The sequence below is a fragment of the Peromyscus maniculatus genome, chromosome 5 (assembly GCF_049852395.1).
Source record: "Peromyscus maniculatus bairdii isolate BWxNUB_F1_BW_parent chromosome 5, HU_Pman_BW_mat_3.1, whole genome shotgun sequence".
Classification (NCBI taxonomy): domain Eukaryota; kingdom Metazoa; phylum Chordata; class Mammalia; order Rodentia; family Cricetidae; genus Peromyscus; species Peromyscus maniculatus.
This window is the reverse complement of record NC_134856.1, coordinates 104285095-104309054: the sequence shown is the minus strand read 5'-3', so window position 1 is coordinate 104309054 and position 23960 is coordinate 104285095. Positions and strand designations below refer to the sequence as shown.

General features: G+C 42.6%; 1 protein-coding gene and 1 pseudogene across 1 annotated transcript; both read right to left on the bottom strand.

The window, feature by feature from the left end:
- Nucleotides 1-5303: 5303 nt before the first annotated feature.
- On the bottom strand, nucleotides 5304-6205 carry LOC102924944 (vomeronasal type-1 receptor 4-like; annotated as a pseudogene).
- Nucleotides 6206-21440: 15235 nt separating this feature from the next.
- Nucleotides 21441-22379, bottom strand: LOC143273178 (vomeronasal type-1 receptor 4-like). The gene has a single exon (XM_076571551.1). The coding sequence runs from the start codon at nucleotides 22377-22379 to the stop codon at nucleotides 21441-21443; it is 939 nt and encodes a 312-aa protein (XP_076427666.1).
- Between the last annotated feature and the right edge of the window lie 1581 nt (nucleotides 22380-23960).

Genomic DNA, 23960 nt, shown 5'->3' with positions numbered 1-23960 from the left:
TTGAGCAGGATTAGGAGCTGTGGCATTATTGGTAGAAATGTGTCACAGGGGTGAGCTTGGAGGTTTCAAAAGCCCACACCTGGTCCAATCTTTGTCTCTTCTCTCTCGATGTGTCTTTCTGTCTCTGTCTCACTGTCTCTGTCTCTCCCTCTGCCTCCATATTAGGAGGTAACTCTCAGCTTCTGCTCCAGTGCCGGGAGTGCCACCATGCCCCCACCTTGCCCCCCAAATGGTGATAATGGACTAACCCTCTAAAACTGTAAACAGCCCCAGTTAAATGTTTCCTTTTACAAGAGCTGCCTTGTTCACGGTGTCTTGTCATACAACATCTCAACTCACACATTAAAATGCAATAAATTATCAACATTCCCTTTATTATTGCACTTGCTTAATAGAGACAATTGTTATCCATTGTAAGTGGTTTGGAAAAAGTGATCTACTAGAAGAAACTGGAGCCAGAGATATTGGATTCAAATTTCACTTTTGCACTTTCTATTTATTTATCCAGGCTTTGTGTGTGTGTGTGTGTGTGTGTGTGTGTGTGTGTGTGTGTGTGTGTGTGTGTGTGTATGTGTGTGTGTGTGTGTGTGTGTGTGTGTGTGTGTGTGTGTGTGTGTATGTGTGTTTACAGCTGGTGCTGGGATAAATGCAGAACCTTGCATTGAACATGCTAAACACAAAATTATATATCTCAACCTCCAAGTCACCTTTTAAAAAGCTTTATGAAGACATATTTACATTGTGTGTGTCTCTGTATGGATGCCCACCTGTCATGGTATGTATGGAGGCCAGAGTACAGTTTTTAAGGAGTCAGTTTCCTCCTTCTACCGTGTGGGTGCTGCATATTGAACTCAAGTCCTCAGGCTTGGCAGCAGGTTCCTCTACCCTGAGTCATCTTGATGGCCCCATATCTCTTCTTACACTGAAAGGTTTCTGCTTATTATGTAAAAAAAAAAGGCTATAATAGTACTGAATTTATGTTGATAAAATAAGATGATATAAAATGAAGGTCCTTATTTATAAGGTATACAAAATAAAAATCTTAAAGTTAAGATGAATTTTACTTTAAATTAGCCTCATTACATTATAATTAAACTCATAGGAAGACAGAGGAAATATGATTGACAAACGTTGATGATTATAAAACGTACTCTCTGCAATTTGTCTAGTTATGGGGTATTGCAGTAACCACTGCCCAGTTCAGAGAGAAGCTTCTGTGACTAAAGCTTATGGCAGCAGCAATCTATGGGCATAAATGTAAGTTTTCAGAACTCATTTTGTAATCTGGCAGGCCCATCATGTCCATTTTGCAGAACAACAGCTGCACCTTCCCTGCTAGGGCTGTGGGCATGCCACCCACCTCTGCCGCAGGCTTTGGACCAGGTTTATGGCAGCAGATGTGAATTCCTTCTTCCCTCTAGGGCTGTGGGCATCCCACCCACCTCTGCCACACGCTTCGGACCAGGTTTACCGCGTCAGATGTGAATTCCTTCCTGTACATGGGATTTCAAGTCCAACCAGAAAGTGTTTGGCTACTTCCACATCAGTCATGCCTTTATCACAGCAGTGGGCATGTACTGCATGTCAGGTTGCTAGTGCAGCATGCGTGGTCTGCAGATATGGAGAAATGGGGCCACAGAAACAGGATATCCACATGTAGAAGAAAAGAGCTAGGTCTATATAGCCCGCCTTTCACAAGAACTGACTCTCAGTGGACCAAAGACCTTAATGTGAGACAAGGAACTAAAAAGTGTCAGAGGAAATGTAGACAAAGACATTCAAGATCTAAACATAGGCAAGGCTGTTCTCAATGAGACTCCAGTTGTTCAGGAAACAAGACAATTGATAAATGGGAATTTAGGAACTTAAAAATCTTCTGTACTACAAAACGGTAGTTAATCAAGTGAAAGACAGACTACAGACAGAGAAAACCTTGGCAAGCCAAGCATTTGACTGCTTTGTCTGTTTAGAGGGTGTGGTCCTTAGTGCCTGAATCTCTGCTGCCAGCCCCAACTCTGCAAATCTGCCTTCCTGAGATAGTCATTAAGTTTTCCATGGAAGACTATGAGTCCTGATCGTCAGAAGTGTATTTGTCTCTGAGACACTCCTTCACATCAGCCCAGGTCTCTCTTGCTTTGGTGTCAGTGGCAATCCCTGGATGACATGTCACTGGATGCTTGGGGAGGTCTGAGTCACTGCTGTTCTGTTTGATGTCTGTTGTACAGTTCTGCTTGGTGGCATCATCATTCATGTCCGTCATCCAGGCCAGAAGACATTCTTCACATTGGTCACCTTAAAGACACATTATCTTATCCCTATCACCCTTCTTATTCTTGCTTTTATCACCAGCTTTTGCCTCAGTCACAGGAACCCACTTCATAAGAACATGTCACCAATGATCACTCACTTTTTATCTGTTTGTGCACTTTCTCAGCTTTCATGACCCTCTTGACATCACCTCTGGTCAGGATCTCCTTCTGGGCTGGAACCTAGCTACCTGACAAAGTTCTCACTGAGCTAGAAAGCCTGGGATGCACACCGGGGTCCTGCTTGTGCTCCGTGGCAGCTACAGTCACATCCATCCAAGTATGTGGTGACCAAACTCTCAGGTCTTCGATGTGTCTGGACTCATCTTGTGTTTACTCTTACCAAACTGATGTGTTGGAACCGAGCAATGCCAGACAACTACTATCTTGAGATTATAGTATGGAAGGAGTTAGCTTCTTTCTGGTCAGCAAGCTCATCTCAGATAAAGGATATCCCCGTCTTACAGGGTGGCACTGAAAATTCATAAACCCTAGTTGGGGAGGCGGCTCAGTGGCTAAGGTGCTTTCCTTGCAAGCTTGAGTGCTAACTCACTCAAATGCCTGGTGGGGTGGCAGCCTGCCTGTAATTCCAGCCTTGGAAGCCAGGGGCAGGCTAGCCCTAGAGGAAGCTGAGTAGTGAGATTAACTATTTTGGTGAGCTCTGTGTTTGCCTGAAAGATCCTGACTCAGTAAAATGGAAGATGGAGGATGATTCCTGACACCAACCTCAGTCTCATGCATGCAGGTGAGCACAAATGTGCATGCACATCACACACACACACACACACACACACACACACACACACACACACACACACGCCGATCCAATCATAAAGATATACATGCAGGCATACACATGAAAAATGGAAACTGCTGTCCTTTAAGGAAATTAGGAAACAAACCGACAAAGCCAAAGAAACCAAGCACAAGGATTTCTCTCCCCCTCCCCACTGCTGTGGCAATGTTACGATGTGTAACACAGGAAGAAAATGCAGGAAGGTGCATGTCATCAGAACCCTGTGAACCCTCTGGGGTGCGGAGGGCAAGTTCCTCCTCTGAGAGTCCCAGGGCTTCAACCTTCCCCATCTGCAAGACTGGGAATGACTCCTGGGCAATTGTTATTTCTTTGGGTTTATTGTATCATGTAGATGAATTTCTAAATGGTCTTCTTAAATAAAAACACAGAGCCAAATATAGGGGTGAAGGCCTTAGAGCAGAGAAATAGGAAAAGCCACCAGCCAACCTTACCTCACCAGCTCAGCAGCTTCCAAATGTCACGACTTCCTGTCTATCCGCGTCTTTATTGCCTTGCTGTTCTGCCCTCTCATTGGCTCTCTTAGCCCAGCTACTTCACTTCCTCTTCCTACACAGCTCTATCACTTTCTGTCTGTCTGTACAGACCTCCAGGTCTCTATGGTTGGCACTGGGGTTAAAGGCATGTGTCACCACGCTTGTCTCTGTTCCCTAGTGTGGCCTTGAACACATAGAGACCCAGTCTGCTAAGTGATAGGGTTAAGGGCAGGTGCTAGCACTGCCTTACTTTTGTGTTTACTTAAAATGGCTTGCTATTTCCTCTGATCTCCAGGCAAACTTTATTTATTAACATACAAATAAAATATCACCACATTTCAGCACAAATAAAATATCACCACAGTATCAATACTATGATAGTGAAATAGAAGGGACAAATGTCTCTCTTTAAAATATCTGCTCTCCTGCCTGGACAGTTACATTCTGACACCTTTTTTTCTGTTGTTCTTCTGCTCAAGGCTCCTGGAAGAGCCCATGACAAAAAGGAAGTGCTGGGGTGTTTCCCTTCATGATAACCATTGAGGGATATAAATGTGGACAACTGTTACTCATTTCTTCTTAACTTGCAGTTCTAGCTCCCTGGCAACAGAATCACCTCCAGTTCTTTCCCCAAGGGAGCAAGAGATCTAAAGCTGTGTGATGGGTGGGCACAGCGGGGTGGGAGGCGGGTAAGGATCTGTCCTTTCAGCTTTCTAGACTCCTTGAGTAGGGCTTAGATTGCCTAGAATGAATTTTGTAAAAAATAATGCAAACTTACTTTTAATAGACTTGATTAAGTTAATGATTTGATATGTTAGAACATTAAGACACAACAATCAGTATTATACACACACACACACACACACACACACACACACACATATATATATATATATATATATATATATATATATATATATATATATATATTGGAGAAATGTGTGTAAACAGTAACTGATAACCGGTTTGTCATCATTCAGCAATAACAACATTCCTCCTCATCAGGACAAAGGGGCTTAGAAGAGCAGAGCCAAGTTTTAGAACTAGCCTAACATTTAGCATTATACAAGCTTATATCAAGTTTAGTGTCAAAGGAGGTTTAGGGAGGCAATGGGGTGACTTATTGTTTGAGGGTAAAAAGTTTATATTAGAGTTAACACTGAGAACAGACAGCAGCACGCAGGGACTCTGAAGCAAGATCTGTCTCACAAGCACATGGCCTCTCCTCACCTCCACTATTTTGTTTTCCTTCTCTGGCTTTGGGGAAAAAATAGATACTAATTTCTCCAGCGTTTTCCCCAGTGCTAAGGAGAAGCAAAATGTCCCATGACAGGGATGGAGGAATAGGAAGCAGATGGTAAGAATCTGAGTTCTACCTGCCTAGAAACCCTGAACTAGTCTTAAGATTGTGCACTGCTAGACTTTTTAAGGAAAGAAAATTTATTATTATAATATTTAATTTAATGTTGTGATACTGTAGGACATTTAGGCAAATGGCAGTTTGGTGGGGGAATGCCTGTAACACCAGCATTTGGAAATCCAAAGTATCTCAAGGTCAGCCTGTGCTATGCACTGACTGCCAGGTCAGCCTATGCTACATAGTGAGCATTAGGTCCCCCAGCTCTAAAATTCACCATGGCAAATTAGCTTACAATATACATACCTTTAGCTCATAGAGAATATGTGTAAACGTAATTCCCAAGCTTCTCAGTGAGCATGCAAGACATTAGGAACACGGATGTCTCTGCTAATCAGAACATAGGGGCTAAACCCAGCATAACCAAGTTCTAAAAATGTTTTAATATTTAGGGAAAGAGAACTGTGTGTCACTGTGAAACCAGTGTGAAAGGAGAGAATGAAATCTACCCAATAGAAGAAAAGAAAGCAGGACATTAGAATGAGAACACTCCATGTCGCTCTGATTTCTGGAGGGGAATTGTTTTCAGACCTGGAGCTGTGAAGGTACAGGACTCTCTTCTGATGCTTATAAAGAAGGAGAGCCATGGACCCACTGCTCCAGCCCATGAGACTCTGAAAGGTGACATCACGAAGAGTCATGAGAGAGAGGAAAAGCCACTTGATTATATTTCTGGATGGCAGCATATAGCAATGGCCAATGTATGTTCCAAGTGTAGACATGTTCAAGTCCCCACCTGCTTTGATGTAGCAGAGCAAGTTGAGCTTATGAGAACATTAACAATCCAAAAGAGGAGGAGAAAGGGAAAAACTTGCCATGAGGTCTGTGGTTTGAGCTTTGTCCAAAGGGTGGTCCTGGGACTGATCGTGACAGCCTGGACCATGCTGAGGAGACAGGTGGTGCAGATGGAGAGGCCCCGGGCCATCCTTGCCAGATAAACCACAGCTTTACAGCCAGTATCGCTGAGGAAGTTTCTGAAATAAAACACTGTGGCTATGTCTCTGATTCCCGTGGTACAAATAATAATCATATTAGAAAATGCCAAGTGGATGATAATAAAATCCACAGGCTTTTTCTCAGTGCCCAAGACAGACGTGTATACATGTCTCACAAATATTAGGATATTTCCCACAATTCCAGGTCCAGCAAGAGAAAGGAAGATTACTGTGTGGAGAGTATTATTCCACTTCATCTTCTGACTTCATGCACAGCCCTAGGGAAAATCATTTGAGAAATCCATGTAAGATTTTCTCTGTTTATTCTGATGAAAATAATTATATCAATTATGTAAACACATATGGTTCTTTCCTTGATGGTGCCTGATCATATTTTTTATTTTCCTGGTTTGTCTATTTTCCATTCCCACAGAAGTGGTGCTAGCTACAATCAGGGCATAAACTGTAGAGGGAATCTTAAAAGTTCTTATTAATAAAATCAAACCCGAGGCCAGTTATTGGGGTCAATGCTGGTAGATCAGAGAGACAGAACAAGCCACAGCTATCTCACCTTGCCAGTTCCTCAGCTGGTCCTATTTCCTCAGACTGGAAGCTTCTATGTCCTCATCCCAATGGCTCTCAGCTGAACTGTGTTAGAAGCCTGAATGCTTAACCAGCCAAATGCTTCTTGTTTCTGGTCCTCACGCCTTATATATCTTTTTGCTTTCTACCACCACTCCCTGGGATTAAAGGCTGGCTTTCTGGGATTAAAGGTGTGTGTCACCATGCTTGGCTATTTCCAATGTGGCCTTGAACTCACAGAGATCCAGAGGGATTTCTATCTCTGGAATGCTAGGATTAAAGGTGTGAGTGCCACCATTTTCTAGCCTTTGAATCTAGTGGCTGTCTGTTCTCTGACCCCAGATAAATTTATTAGAGTACACAATATTTTGGGGAACACAATACCACCACATTTCCTCTCTTTTTGTCTAAAATTTAAAAAAGCTTATAACTAATACAAGAAAAACTATCTTCAATAAGTATATGCAATATACAGTCAAGATTACATTAACAATGTCTAGTCCATTAACATTTGACAGATCCAGACAAAAACTCCATTTTATATATATTAACAATGTCCAGTCCAGTAACATCTGATAAACTCAGACCAAAAAATTTTCATTACTTATCTTATTTAAAACAAGTAGTTCCTTTTTAAAAGTAGATTCCATAATCTCCCTTTTTATCTTATCATATCCATAATAAACTTCATTAATTCTGCTTTCACAAAGACCCTTCTTTGAATTCCTTCATCCTTCATCAACAGTCACATGACCACGCTCTTCCCAGACAAAAACTAAATGCATGGCATCGCTTTGGCAGTTTTCCAAACAACACAGTCCTAACAGGCCTCTTCCTTTTCTCTCCTCACACCCATGTGACCTCAGGCTCCTGGACTGTGCTGGTCCTCATCCTGGTCCTCTTCATTGCCCATATGCAACTATCACCTGATTGCTGAACTAATAAAAAGCTTACAGCTTCTCAGAAAGCTGTTCTCGGTGAAGTGGTCCAGTTTCTCAGGGAGATGATATGGTATTCTCCTCTTCCCAAGCCCATTGATCATTAATTATACAGATGTTAGTGAATTAGTGGGCCATGAAAGTCTAGATCACTGGTCTCAATGTGGAATTACGTGTGAGTAAAAGTTGTGTTCCCAATCAGCATGTGTAGAATCATACTGAAGACGATTTCCTGTTTACTCCAATTTATCCTGTTTTTTTTCTCTTTCTTTTGTGAACACCCCACCCCCCCCCCAAAAAAAAAAAAAAAACACCAGGGAACTGTTCCTGTAGCATCTCAACAAAGGCATGTGTTGCTAATAGTTTTAAGGTTAGTTCAGTTTTGTAATGTTCTCAGTCAGAAATCCCCCAGCCTGCGAGTCCTCCCCAATATCTCACACTGTGATTGTCACCATTTTAGGAATGGTATCTTTTTCCTCTGTTTTTTTTTTTTTTTTAAATTTTGTTTACTGCAGTCAAAATGAGGCCTTTGAAGCAGAAGCCTATTCTATTTGTTTCATCCTCCCCAAAACACATAGAACTTCAAATGATAACTTTAATTTCTGTCTGTCCTCCATAATTTGACACCTCGTTCACATCAAAATCAGTTCTGAATTACTTTTTGTTTTCTTTTGTTTTGTTTTTTCGAGACAGGGTTTCTCTGTGTAGCTTTGCGACTTTCCTGGAACTCACTCTGTAGACCAGACTGGCCTCGAACTCACAAAGATCCACCTAGCTCTGCCTCCCGAGAGCTGGGATTAAAGGTGTGCGCCACCACCGCCAGGCTGAATTACTTTGAACCCCTCCCAAGCAAATGTTAGCATTCACCCTTACCTTTCCACAGGACTATGTGCTGTATCCACAGCTGATCTTTGCCAGCTATCTTGCCTTATTGAACCCTGATTGGAGTTTCATCTCTTACGATTTCCCTGCACTTGGAAGGCTGTTGCCTGTATATGAGCTCCCTTCCTGCACTGGGCAATGAGCAGGCTCCGGAGACACTGGTTCTGTATGTAGTTTATAAATATTGGCAGAATACCTGCTCAAAAAGTTTGTAGGTTGCTCAACAAAACTGTTGGTTTTAAAACTGCACTTTAATCACAGAGATGAACTAACAGAGGACTTTGGAGAAATGCTTGAATCGGGCTCTTGTATTAAGGTTGATACAGCTGAGGACCCTCCAGAGTCTATTCTGTCTGGGTGGCCCACTAGGCAAGTGTTTAGCACTTCCTCACTTGTGCAGTGAGTGAGCTTTCAGGCTTCACACAATTTAGTGATGGGCATGGGTTATCCTCTAAGAACTTGCCAACAATGCTTTATTTTCTCTTGAAGTGCTTCTGTACTGAACTGCTTATAATTTGATACCTTTTTAGATGTACCTATGTGATCTCCTAGATGCCAATAGCAAAATTTATAACCATGAAATTGTCTTTGATTTCATGTTTCACAGTGTCAGAACTTAGCTGGAAAAATCTCTCTCTCTCTGTCTCTCTCTCTGTCTCTCTGTCTCTGTCTCTCTCTCTCTCTCTCACACACACACACACACACACACACACACACACACACACACACACACTCGCACACACGTCTATTCCAGGGTGATTGGGAATATACATACATACATATATATATATATATATATATATATATATATATATATATATATATATATCTTCATATGCATAACTCCCCCAGCATGTAAGAAATAGCAAAAAGCAACCTGTGTGAAACTAATCAAGTCAGGGTTTTCCTTCAGAAATAGATCGTGGACTCTAGGGGCAGATGCAAGGTCCAGATACATGGAAGAGAAATCAGTAAATCAGAGAAAGATTATTGCAAAATCAGCAAGCTTTGTGACCAGCTATCCTGTCTGTCAGACCCTGCCTTTCCTACCCGCTCTACTCCTGGCTTTGAACAGTTAAGGCTCACTAAGGTAGGGATGGTGCTTGGCACCACTCATGTGTTGTGAGGATTCACTGGAGTGGAGGCACTAGTGCTCAGGACCTGCCTGCTGAGTGTCAAACACTCTAACAGCACTGTTCTCTGGCTTTGTGTCACGTCACTTTCCCCCACGATTCTCTGCACTTGCACACCGTGTGAAGGTTCGAGTCCTGGACAGGGAATCTTCAGGAACAATAAAACCACAACAAAGAAGGGCAAAGCCACCCAACCCCCTTCTTAGAAGCTGAAGGACTCCAGATCTCAGATACTGTTGAGCAGAACCCTTCACTCCTGTGAGGACAAACACACAAACTGGAGACCGCAGAGAGGAAAAGCTCCTCACACTCAGGCTCAGATCTCAGCCCTTGTCTCCTAGACCTGCCTGGGCTGTGATGAGCATCTCTGGCCCAGAGCACCCGGCGCAGCTGCACACGGCTCCCTCATGGACCTGGAAAGTTTCCTGCATGGCAGGTGGGAATGAGGGACGCTTTTTCCCTGGGTCTTGTCACCTTCCTCTTTCACAGTGACAGAGGAGCCCAGACCCTTCTCTTTAGTCGCTTCTCTCCCCATCCTACCTCACAGCATCTCTGTCAGGGGGAAAGGCAGCTTCAGTCCACCATGACGGGATGGAACACTCACCTGTGGAGTCTGTGCGGGGCTCAGGGTGGGCCTTCACACAGCACAGCCAGGCCCGTTTATCACCCTTAGCCCTGTGTTCCCAGCAACTGTCACTGCAGTTAGGATGTCACCCTCAGCACTTCCCTTCTCCAGGGGAAAGGGTTCCTTATGTACCTCTCCATCCTGGATGGCACCTCTGCACTCTCCCTGGAGCCCTGCCATTTGCCTAGGCAGAAACTTTCTGTTCCTAATTACAGTCCCTGTGTGGTGACAAGGAGGGCTGTGAGGACGAACAGCACCCGCGTTTCCTGGCTCCTGGGAATTAAGTATCTAGCACATGTGGTACACATACATATATGCCGGCAAAACACACAGATACAATGATAAATAAAAGATAGATAAGATAAAATGAATCAATCTAATAAAAAAATAAAGGTTTAAAGAAAAATACAAAGAAGCTCAGTAACACCATGAACAAAAGTTGTTCAGGGTCCGAGTCAGTGGCTGGTCTTCAGACGTGGTGTTTGGGGTGGGGCAGCAGGGGACATTTTGGAGGTCTGTCTGTCTGTCTGTTTCTTGCTCTGAGTGCTGGCTCCACAGAGGAGTTCTCCATTTCTCCTCCTGTTTGTATGTAGTTGTATGTAGTTGTATGTAGTTAGAGGTTCACTGTCAAGCAATGGGCTTCTGTCTCTTGGTGATCAGATTGTTCAGTCATTGCCCAGATCCCGTGGAGAAGGGTCATGTATAATTAACTCGAAGGACCACATATCAGTTCTGGATCTCTAACAGCAGCTGGAGAAATGAAGTTTAGTTCTCACTTGTCCTCAGCCAGCAGGGCAGATCCAAGGAGAGAGCAGTGGACTCACTGTCCACACAGTCACCTCTGCAGAGCTGCTTAGCTCACACTCCCCTCCTCCACCCCTCCTTCCCCTCCTTCCCAGTGCCTATCTACTCCCTGGTGTGAAGGAATGCACTGAGTGGTCATATTGAACTAGTACTCAGGAGACTTTTTTCTCCAGTCACAGGAGTGTGTCTTGTGTCAGCTGAGGTGGATAAGCTAGGTGGTGGGTAGAAGAGATGAGGCTCCTAGTCTCACCCGAGACACCCTGTGCTGTCCAATGCCCGGGTCTGTCTTTCACTCTCCTGAAAGGGAGGCTCTGGCCTCTCTGCTGCCTGTGTTTTACTGAGACTTGGTGTCAGCCCTGGACGGCCGGGGGCTGCTGTACAGATACATTCTCTCCTTTTATTCTTCTTCAGTCTTGGTTGTACCTAACTGTGAGTTAGAGCTCTCTCTAAATTTAGGTGTGTGTGTGTGTGTGTGTGTGTGTGTGTGTGTGTGTGTGTGTGTGTGTGTGAGAGAGAGAGAGAGAGAGAGAGAGAGAGAAAGAGAGAGAGAGAGAGAGAGAGAGAGAGAGAGAGAGAGAGACAGAGAGACAGAGATCACTGTATTTTGTGCACAGAGCTCACATGTAGCCTCTCCCTGTAGTGTGTAGGATATAAACTCCCCTAGCCTGTGGCTTCCAAGGTCTCCACTCTTGATCATAAAGAGTTCTGGAAAGCTGTGGTCACGCTCATTTCTGTACTGCTGCCTCCATATAGCAGAGTGTAGCAGTTCCTTAAACTGTCATACAGGCCCTGATGGTTTTCTGCTTGATACATTTAGTGTTTTGGGTAATATTTCTCACTGCTTTTAGTTTGGCTTGTTGAGTTTTCCATTTCTAATGTTTCTGTTTGTTGATGAATTTTCTTGCTAAACATCTCATCTGTGCTGCTGACTTCCTGGTTTACATCCTGAATGTACTGCATGGTCTTTCATCCTGCTTTTCTGAATCCTCTTTAAGGTCACTGATCATTGAAAAACACCTTTTTATTGTTGTTGTTGTCCAGTATATCAAATATTTCATTACTTTCATGTATAGTATAATATGTGTGAAGATAGGGAGACTCCCAGGGTGGATTCATAAAATATTGTTTTTTAAACTGGAGCCCAGACACTCACTGAAATCAGTTGAATAAATTTTCTGAACAGGGAGGCTTGGACTGGGGTTGTGGCTGTGCACAGCTGTCAGCGCAGAAGGTTATCCAACTCTTCCATTAGTAGAGGGGAAATGCTGCAGAGTCGGCCTCTGAAGTCAGCTTTCCTTATTCCTCCATAATTATTATGTTCGCTTGGCTCAGAAGTTATCCCAGGAGTCCAGTTTCTGTAACCAGTTTCCGGTTTCTCCAGACCCGTCCTCCTCTGCCCACAGCGCCAAGCTATGACCCAGCTTAGGGACCCTCTTCTGAGTCACAGAGTAGGTGGTCACTGCCTCTTCCTCCTCGGGTCCTTCTTTAAACACCGGCACAGAACAGTTATGGAGATTACCGAAGATTGTGTCTTCTGACTAAGTTCCAGCCAGGGATCTGGACAGATGAGAGTCACCTTGCTGTATCTACACCACAGGCACTTCAAGGTCATTGGTGTGTTTGGTCCTTTTATTCCTTGAACACTAAACTACAAATGGGACTCAAAATCTTGACTGGATTTGAATCCCACCACCCCCACTTCAAAAAGCCAATAGCCTTATACACAGCTTTAAGGAAATCTGTACAATTCACTGTTGTGGGATATTAGTTGAAGGTGTGTTACATCTTTTTATGCTGTTGAATATTTGTTTACTGATGCAAAGATGTGTTGTATTCTTTTATGTTGCATTTGTTTAACTCTGTGAAGCTGTGTGACTTCGCCTGTTAAAACACCTGATGATCTAATAAAGAGTTGAACAGCCAATAGCAAGGCAGGAGAGGGATAGGCAGGGCTGCCAGGCAGAGGGAATAAATACAAGAGCAGAGAGAAGAGGAGGGAGTGAGAAAAGGAGAAGGAGAGGAGGATGCCAGGGGTCAGCCACCCAGCCACCCAGCCACCCAGCCACCCAGCCACCCAGCCACCCAGCCACCCAGCCACCCAGCCACCCAGCCACCCAAGAGTAAGAAGGAAAGAAAAGTGTATAGAATAGAGAAGGGTGAAATCCCAGAGACAAAAATTAGACAGGATAATTTAAGAAAAACTAGCTAGAAATAAGCCAAGCTAAGGCTGGGCATTTGTAAGTAAGAATAAGTCTCCATGTGTGATTTATTTGGGAGCTGGTTGGCATGCCCCAAAGAGTCAAAGAATAAAGGAGAAAAAACGGTAATTCATCTGCCTTCGGGATGCTTCTCTCTGTCACATGCTGTCCCACATAGGAGGGCCTTTCCATGCCAAGTACTGTAAACAACTGTGGGCACAGGGCTAACAGTAGAGGTGAGAGGAGCATCCCTAATCCAGAAGTGAGAGCAGTGCTGGGCTGGCCTGGGAGGAGGCTTCTGGTCACTGGTCCTGTCCTGGGGGGAGCCTCGTCCCTGTCTTTCAGATGTGAATCAATGAGCATTACTAAGTGATATATTTTGCACAAAAAAAAAAGAGGCTAAAAACTCTTGTGCCATAAATAATAGAATGAAGAACCCTGAGATCTACTGCCATGCCCTCCAAGTGACCGTGAATTGGGCTTGGGATTCAGCATCTGAAGATTATTAAGAGAGCCTTTTGTAGGAGTGGGGAGAAGACAAGTAATGGAGTTTTGTGGTGGATCTCTTCCCTTCAGGAGTGACATGTCCTGTCTTAGTTAGGGTTTCCTTGGCTGTGAAATAACATCATGACCAAAGCATGTTGGGAAGGTGTCATCACTTCAGAGGCTGGAGGACGCAATTCAATTGAGCCGGTAAGTGAGGCAATTCAAGTTCATCTGAATTCAAGTTGTAATCAGTGACAAAGAGGAGCTGAGGACGGCAGGAGCATATCTTTTAAACAAAGGACACTTTAAACATGTATACAATTGTCAATAACAAACAAGCAATAGTAAGTAATGTCAAATTAAACTCCTCCTTTTGCCACGCCTGGAGGGAGCACAAAAACACATTCCAAGAACATTTTCATGTTGGGAAGCAGCTGAGCCACGAGACTTTTCTCCTCTTTTCTCTGAGGGTTTCCACAAGCACTCAGCATTCTCCTCAAATGACTCAACTCCTAGGCTGTGTTCTGACATCTCCCCCTTTTTTATGTTTTTAGTTGCAGGATATCCAGTGGTTCTGATCTGAGATGTAGTAGATAAATCTGCCATTTGATGCATGAGTATCCTACAAGTAAGCAAATTATAAACATAATGTATAATATTAGACCAGTGAAAGTATTATATGCTATACTCTGCGACCAAGAATGAGAATCCAAACGACATCTGGTACTATTAGTTACATTATTATATTTATCAGAAAAATCTATTGAATAGCTTGAAAAGAGACCCATATTATTGGTAGTTCTGGAATCTGGTAGAACATAAACTCATATTTGCCCTTTTATAGGAATACAAATGTTATGATTGTCCTGTGCAAATAGGTAGTGATTCAAATCTCAAAGAAAAATTAAACTCTGTCCCTTCAGATGAATGAATGATTCTATTACTGCCCCAAGGTCCAGTCATAAACACGGAGTCATTAGTGAAGAGAACCGGGGCTGGATCTATCTAATCCACAAGCTGAAGCAAAAGAGGTTGAGGAACATGTGCATGCTCAGAGGTACTCACACAGCCAGCATCCCCAGAAAAGAAATTCTCAGACGACCCAGGGCCCCATGTGCTCCATAAATAACTTCTCCCTAGGTGCGTAGGGCCTTAACTTGACCCCAGCGGACAGGCTTGTGTTCTAATGATGAAGTCGATGTCTCCTTTTGCCCTTTGGCTGGAGGGTTGCTGTCTCTCTGGTGACGCCCACTGGGTTCTCACCCTATGACATGTCTTTGATGGCCTGGGGCCAGAGTAGCCAAAAAGAAATTCATGTTTCAGTGGATCCATCTGCAACAAAAGATGCATATATTCTCCCATTTTCTTCAGCAAATACGGCTTCCAAGTCTCAATAAAAAAAACCGAACAAACAAACAAACAAACAAACAAAAAACCACATAAGCCCTTTTAAAGGTAGTTCAGAATGTTTTGTAGGGAAATGTGTTCTGAGCTCTTGAACATATACCACCTTGAGACAAAACTTTTAAAAATTAAGAGTAAATAAGGAAAGTGCAATAATAGCCCTTGGTGCTCCCCCTTTTTTATTTTTAAATAATCGTTGTTTTAATGTTCCAGGTGCTCTTCCACTTTTGCCCTGGCATTGAGGATTATAAGAAATACCTGTAAGATGGCTAATACTTCACGCCTTACAGATGTTTTTAAATTTTTCTTACTACTATAGGCTGGTCCATGGTCAGTTCTTGTTGAAGTGGGTCCTCCCACAGCAGCAGAAGTTTGTATATGGGAAGAGCACACAGCAGAAGCACTCTCTGAAGAGTGAGGTACAGCTGAAAAAAATTAGAATACGTGTCCGTGCAGATATGCAAGCACAGCATCTGCGGGACAAAAGCAAAGTGAGTGGCACCCATTCGTTATAATTCATTAGGTTTTCAATATCCAGCTATACGACTATGAGAATGTAAGGGAGTGTAAACAGGACGTCCTTCCACAGTCTGTCTCACCTGTTTGAGTGGGAGGTGGTATTTATTGTCCATGAAGTTCATCAGCATCAGTGTGTGTTGTCGATGCTCCTTTTCTGGAGAGGTAAAAATCGGACAGGTGAGTGCATTAGCTTGCTTATTTCCATCTGTAATAAAACCAGGAAGGTTAGAGTGTGCACGAAAATTGGTAATAAACAAAAGGACGTGTGTGGATGTTAACTAGATGTTGTAGCTCCTGTAGTAATGGGAGCAGAACAGAATGTGAAGACAAAATGGATTCAGTTTCCACCACTGGAAATAATTCTACAACATGAGCAGAATATAAAACAATATTTAAGGGCTTGTGAATTAACTGTAGTAGGTTAATCAAAATAGTCAGTCCTACCTGCTGGGCTAAGGTAAAAGAAATACTAATAGATTGATCATTATTTGGATCATGAGTTCCTCTTATACTGTTGGATGAGCCATCAGTAAAATAAGTGTCTGCCTGTAGAGGGGGAAAAGATTAAACAAGTTTTATATTTAGAAATTTAGTTTTTATGAGCAAACCCCATAGTTTGACAGCCAGATAATGATTTCCTGCCCTTCCATAGTAGTCTGCAAATAAGATCTGAAAATCCATAGAGTTCTGTAGCACTCTTAAAGATGGATGTTAATTGAAGGTAACATAATACAGCAAAGGATCAAATCCATATAATTGTTGACCTTGGGTCCTCCCCTGATTTACTAATTGAGCAAGAAGAGTAAGGTATGCGGTTAGTATTTATTTTATAGCCCTTACGGTATAAATGAGTTCATTGCAAAGGCTTACCCTCTTATGCTATAATACCTGTGGGAGACAATTTAGTGGGGAAAATAACTAAGTTTTAAGGCAGTGAAGGAGTCACACAATACACAGATGCCTCTTTTAGCCCCGATTTAAATAGCCTAGTTCTTCCTTTGCCTCTCAAGATAATATGTAAGGACTATTCAATGCACTTCCTCCTTCTCGAGTTTTAAATAGATTGGTTAGTGCATAATTAGATATTCTTAAAGTAGGATGTGGCCAATTAATATTCCCTAATAATTTCTGAAAGTCTTTAACTTTTTAAATTGTCTTGTCTAATAAATAATTTTTTGTTTGACAGTTGTTTTAGTAACTAGTTATCCCAGATATTGCACAATGTCTGATCTTTTTTTTTTTTTAACCAATTCAGGCACAATAATAAGCCCATTTTTATGTAGCATATCCTGATTTATGTCATCTATTGATTGTAGCTCTTCCTCTTTGGAGGTGACTATCAGGATATCATTCATACAATGAATAATATAAGCCTGAGGAAAGCCTGCCTCACAGGCTCTAAAACCTTTCCTACACAGTACTGACAGACACATCACTGAGGAGTTTGTCATGCCTTGAGGTAATACAGTCTGTTGATATGGAAGCTGAAGTTCTTTATGATTGAGTGAGGGAACAGTAAATGTGAAATGCATCTTATCATCACAATGAATATATGGTATAAAAGCAATTTTTTAAATCCAAAACTATTAAAGGCTAATCTTTAGGAATGAGGGTAGGTGTAGGTAAACCAGTCTGTAAAGCTCCCATTAGCCACAAGGTGGCAGGAATATTGCATAAATCAATCAACAATTTTCTACTTACCAGATTTTCTTTTAATTACAAGAACAGAATTCCAGGGAGAAAAAAAAAATAGTGTTCTATGTGCTCATTCTCCAACTGTTCTCTGACTAACTGGCAAAGGATTTCCGGCATCTTCCCTAGTCACTTCTGGAGTCATGTGCATGCACAGTCAGCATCCAGACAAATCGCTTAGTCGCCCCAGGGCCTTATATCCTATGTAACCTATGTGCTATATGTAGCATGGCTACGTAAGCCCCTACATGCATGTGCTAAGTTACTTTTAAAACAGCAGACTCTGCCTGATTCTCTCTCTCTCCTTCATGTTTCCTTTTCCGGACAGGTCTGTTGCATACCCTTCCATTTCCCCTCCCTCACCAAAAAACTCGTCAAGTGGGTTTTGTTGTATCTCGTGGTCTGTTCTCGCGCTCGGTAAATCATTGGTGCCAAAACCAAACAGGCTTTCCTGGCACCTCCATGCCGGGATCCTGAATCGGTCTGGTTCTTCTACAACTGACCATTTTCCATCTGCGTGGCCGCTGGATCGCTTCCCACAACACCAGCTACTTCGTGTGGTGAGTTTTCCTTCTACCTGTTGGCATAAACGCTTCCTTGGACCCTTGGAAATGACTATTGATCTTCCGGCAATCCAACTAGTGTTCTCGCAAAGCAAGGGAACCCCTGTCCACAACCTTTAAGGCTATGGACAGCCTCTTTCGCGGAACCTGGAGGCAGGAGCTGATGCAGAGGCTATGGAGGAGAGCTGCTTAATGGCTTCTGCGTGATGGCTGCTCAGCCTGCTTTTGTGTAGAACCCAGGACCATTTGCCCAAGGATGGCACCACTCACAAAGGTCTGGGAACTCCCCTATCATCAGTAATTAAGAAAATACCCTACATCTGGATCTTATGGAGGCATTTTCTCAGTGGAGTTTTCCTCCTTTCCGATAATTCTGGCTTGTGTCAGGTTGACAGAATTAGCCAGTTCGTGGCCACCATGAAACAGTAACTCTAAGTCCCACAGAATACATTTGGAACAGTAGATTGGTAGCTTGTCCTGTAGTACCGGCAATGGGGCAGTGACAATCTAATGGGAATGTAGAGCCTGTTTTCACAGCTTCCCCTGAGATTCCAGTCTCCATTTCTTCCTGCCGCCGCTGCTTATTGAATTGAAGGGTACATAGGAGGTAGCATCTTGATTGAGGTTGGGGATCTTTTCTCATACAGCGTTTTTTGGGGTTGTCACCGATGTTGGAGCTAGAATTTCTGGTCATGCTGGTGAGTTTGAGTCTTTCATGCCCTATCAATTATGATCTATTCAGATAATCCAAGTAAATTGGTTCACTCAACTCAACTTGGATGGAACCAATTCTGTGCACAGTTTTTACTCTATCTGGGGAGAACAATGTTTTTAAATGACTTCCTAGGAAAAGTCATATAATAGGGAAAATTTGAAGGTAAAGGCTGGTAAGCTCTGAGTAGCCACAGCTTTATATTTCTGATTATAGGGAGGAACCAGCCACAAGCAGGTTCACAAATGGAGGTAGTTTCTGAGGGCTGTAGGCTGCACACCACACACTGAAGGCTCTGTTCTCTTCTGTATTTAGGCTCCACTTATTAGTAAAATCACGTGGTATTTGTCTACATGCAGCTGACTTATTTCATTATCCTAATGTCCCACAGGGCCATGCTACTGATGACCAATTCATCCAACATAAAGAAATCATTGGCTGGACATGGTGGCTAACACTTTTAATCCAAGCACTCAGGAGGCAGGGGCAGATGGATCTCTGAGAGCTCAAGGCAAGCCTGATCTACAGAGCGAGTTCCAGAATAGCCAAGGCTACATAGAGAAACAAAAGACCCTGTCTCAAAAAACAAACAAACAAACAAACAAACAAAAAACAAGATCAAAAAAAGAGAGAAAAGAAAAAGAAATAAAGAAATTATAAAGTTTGAGATGTTTATACTAATCCAATTCCAGTTGTCAAATCTGAAGGGCGCAAGTGAGTCACATGTCCAGGTTGCCTTCACAATCCTCTACTTATTTAGATTCTAAACTATTTCCATCATGTATTAAAATTTTAATTTGTCTTCTGATCAAGATTTTGTTTTTTTTCCCAATCTACTCTGACTTTTAAGGGGAAATTGAAAATTACAACGCTATGTGCCACTCAGAGTCCAGACCATCCTTGGGCACACGGTGTCAACAATTATGTATCTCCTGTCTACCCTTTTAGAAAAGTTTTTAATTATTTTAAAGTTTATTTTGTGTTTTTATGTGTGTGTCACAGCACACATGTGGAGGTCAGAGGACAACATGTGGGAGTCAGTTTTCTTTGTCTGAGATAGATCAGGTTTTCTGGCTTGTCTGCAGGTGATTTCATCCACCGAGGTGTCTCTCCAGACCCCCTGTCTATTCTTAGTGCTGAACAATGTCTTCATGATGCAGATTTAGCACACCTTTCTTCACTCCTTCTCCATGTTCTCACATCACTTCCTTTTGGGTCAAATTACACACTGAGAAAGTGTTCATTAATCCAGCCCTTTATGTCAGTTTCTAGAAAATGGCTGTAACAGAAGAGTGTGAGACCAAGAGAAGCAATGGCTGTTACCTACAAACAAGTCACATTTACATGAGAAATGTGAAAAGACACCCACTCCTCTTGCAGAGGATATTGGTTCCTCACCCAACATTCCTCATATTTAGGACTCATGACTGCCTGTAGCTCTTGCTCCTCGGGACCCAGTGCCCTCTTCTGGCCTGGTGGGTACCTGTACAAATGTGGCATACACTCACACAGGCACATACACATAATAAAAATAAATCTTTATCTTAGAAAAACACCCTAATTAGTCATCTATAGCATAATACAATACACACCACTTACTTAAATGTTTTATATATACAGTGCAACCAAGCAAAATATAAATACTTGCACATCATTGTAAAGTAGAGCCATGATGCACTCAGAATATTACAGGGGGCTTAGTCAGATATGACAGAGCAGGTTTTTTTTTTCAAATAAGGCATAAACCCACCTCTAACAATTCTACAATGTCATGTTCAACGATTATATTAATGAGTACTTTTCAGAATGTGTCCATCAGAGTCTTAGAACCATGTCAACATCTTATTGTGTGGATCCAATTTGAGAAATCGAGCAGAGAATCCTTCATCTAAACAAATGTAGACTCAGATCCTTTTGCAGCTCTTTGATGACAAACGGCTGGACAGTGTCGTGGAGCACACTGCGTGCACCAGGGCATTAACAAAGGGCAGCTGCGAGCCAGCCTCAGTCGGCTTCAGTCACGTGACTTGTTCATTGCAAAAAGGCAAATCCATACCCTTTCATCAACACAGAAACTGCAGACGATATAACAGGAAACTTCACTGAGTATTTGTTTTCTAGTTTATCCCACATCTGCCGTCTTTATTCCTGCAGAGAACCTTCATGAACAGACCACCAATGAAATGCTTCAGGGCATTTAATTTCTGTGACTGAGGCGTGGGGCTTCTATGAACTGAATGCAGAGTGCACGTCCTTCTTCCACAATTCTATAACATCTTCTCTATGGACGGATAGTCACAGACACTTGGAAGTATCCCAAAAGAGCCTCGTGGATACCACCTAGCAAGCACAGTGTCAGGTACAAGAAAACAGATTTCTTGGACTAACATGATTAAATCACTATGAATTTTGATAAAATTTACCAAATTCACCTGAATGCTCCCGGTCACGGTAGTAGTAATGTGAATTCTACAAATTCTAATTAAGGTGCTGGTGAGAGAGCTCAAGAGTTAGGAGTGCTCTAGAAGACCAGCCGGGCTCGGGAGTTAGGGGTGCTCTAGAAGACCAGCCGGGCTCGGTTTCTAGCAGGCAAATTTTGTTTCAGAGCCATCTGTTTAACCCCAGTCAGTCACAGGGCATTTTATGGTCTCTTCCAGCAGCTGCAGGCTCCAGGCAGGCATTTGCTACACAGACATAAATGCATGCAAACTATTCAGACACAATAAATGAATACAAATATAGACAAGTAGAAAAAATAAAATCTTTTCAAAAGGGTGGCAATACAGAGAATGAGGTTTTATTTATCAGTGTAATTTGCTAAGATCTCTCTCTCTCATCAATCAGCTCAAGGCGGTGAATCACCAGGAAGATTTCTGAGAATGTACACATGCTTGAACTGCTTTGTGGGATTTTGTATTCCCCACAATACTGCAGAACCGAGAGCTCTTTCACACTCACTGAACAGCTACACGAGAGAGACATTTTCTCAATTTCTCCAACTGAGCATGCCAACACTCAGGCAGAAGTTCATCCCTGTGAATCAGCACAAGAGGGCTAAAAGTTGGATAACCAAGGGTCATAAATTCTTGAATATTTATAATCAAGGAGTTATCCACTAAAGAGAAACTTAAAACTAGAGAAAAAGTACAGTCAGTCCAGTAGAAGAAAACAAAACAGAGCATCAGAAGGAGGACACTCTGGGCAGCTCTCAGCTCAGGGGGAGTTCTGTAGAGAAGCTTGGCCTTCTGAAGGTAGAGGACATGCTGGTGGTGCTTGTGGAGAAGAGATACCATGTAGCCACTGGCCCCTCCCATGGCTCCCTGAAACACTGCATCTCTCAGGACCATGAGAGGGAGAACAAGCCACTTTGTTTTCTGACTTTCTAGCGAAAAATAACAATAGTTGTCACCATTTTCAAGCTGTGACATATTCAGGTTTATACTTGTGATGGAGTGGATTAGGTTCACACTTATTAAAGCATTGAGTATCCAAAAGAATGAAAAGAATGGAAGGATGTGCCATGCAGACTTAGGTCTGAGCCTCCTCCACCCAGATGCGCTGGGACTGATGATGATGGCCTGGACCACAGTGAGGAGATTGCTGGTGCAGATGGAGACACCGCGGGCCACCCTTGACAGGTAAACGATGATCTTACAGCCTATGTCATCTAGGAAGTTTCTCAAACCAAAAGCTGCTATTGTCTTTGGCAATCCTTTAGCAAGAAGGATTATGATGTTTGCAAAAGCCAAGTGGATGAGAATAAGGTGTATGGGTTTCTTCTCAGGGCCTCTCCACCAACTGAACATATAATTCACAGAAACAGAAATGTTCCCCAGAGTGCCAAGCACAGTCATGAAGAAGAAAACTATTTCGTTAATTATCTTCAAAACCATTTCTTCCTTCTTAGGTAGAAATACTTTTTTCCACGCTGTAAACACTTTTCAAAAAAGCATCAGTAATGCTAGACATGGATCTGAAAAACACATTTTGCACAATGGCATTTTCTAGTGTGCAAGAGGTAGCAATGGACACATGTAATGTTTCAGAATAGATCCTTGAAATGCCTCCTTTTCCCCACTGTGGACTCTGGGATATTGTGTGTTCTTTTACAGATGAGTTTGGTAACTGCTATTCAAAAATCTAAAGTTTCAAAGGAGATTTTGATTTTTGAGCTGTGTACTAGCAAAGTTGACTTGGTTTTGTGTGTGTGTGTGTGTGTGTGTGTGTGTGTGTGTGTGTGTGTGTGATTGTGTATGTGTATGTGTGTGTGTGTGTGTCTGTCTGTCTGTCTATTTATGTGCATGGATTATCCTAGTTAATTCTCAACATAGCTGAATTGAACTCCAAGTTTATCTAACCAACATTTCTTTCTCTGTTTCTCGTTCCATTTCATCATATTTCCCCACCGGACTCCCAAAGCCCGAGGCTCATGCTGAATCTGTGTGCCTTCCCCACATCACCTCCCAGACAATGGAATTCTTGCTGGGTCACCACCTGTAACTTATCTCAGATTTGGTACCTCACCCTCCACACTCTCTCCTCCTTTGTTGATATTCCTTTCTTGTCTGCATCTGGATTAGTAGAACCATTCCCATGTCTGTCTGCATTTGGCTTCAAAGCTTTATAATTTGGATTTCTCCATTTAAATTTTTTGACATTAACTATTCTGTGATTTCACTCCATATAAATGATTATGCTTTAACAAAATAATCCTCAGTGAAAAGTCATATTGAATAATCTTTTCAGATAGGGCCCAACAATTAAAGCTGAATCATCAAAAGACATCCTGAAAAAGAGTCCTGGGTTAAAAAGTCATGTTACTACCCCGTTGTAATTAGGAAGAGCATCAAGAGGAATCTTGGGACATTTCCTAGGAGAGTGGGTAGCAGAGGGCTGTGATCTCGGTGGATGTCTTCAGGGAATCTGTGACCCCCAATGAGCAACCTAAGGGCATCTAAAAGAGTTTGGAATATCTCTGGACCAGGGGATGATGATGATGTGGATGGGAGAAGGGGATTAATGAAGTATTATGTGATGCTATGAAATGAGTGCAGTTCATGACTTACGACTCCTCAGTATTTTCTACATACAGTACCGTAGGTTGGGGCATACTGTGTGAGCAGGGATCCCATCTCAGAGTTCACGGTGGCATTTGCCTCTGTGGGGCCTTGTGAGCAGCAGTTTGTCAGTTTGCTTTGCAGCTGCTTCTGATTCTTCTCCAACCTGTTTATCAGGCAGGCTGCTTTGTTCTACACCTGTGTGAACTGATTCCAGAAACTTAGATCTCAGCAGGATGTTATTCTTCATGTTCAGGAACTCCGTTCTCATTTCTCAGGGACTTATGGTAAGCTTTGGGCACCTTCTAGAATGAGAGGAAACTCGATATTTCAGTGGCTCCATGGGTTTGTGTGTTCTGAGTACTTGGAATGCCTCGGTTCCCTATGCTCCCTCCTGTTAAACTCACAGGATTGCTT

What these genes read in the sequence shown, in the direction of transcription:
- LOC143273178 (XM_076571551.1), bottom strand. Translation starts at nt 22,379, where the DNA reads ATGGTTTTGAAGATAATTAACGAAATAGTTTTCTTCTTCATGACTGTG.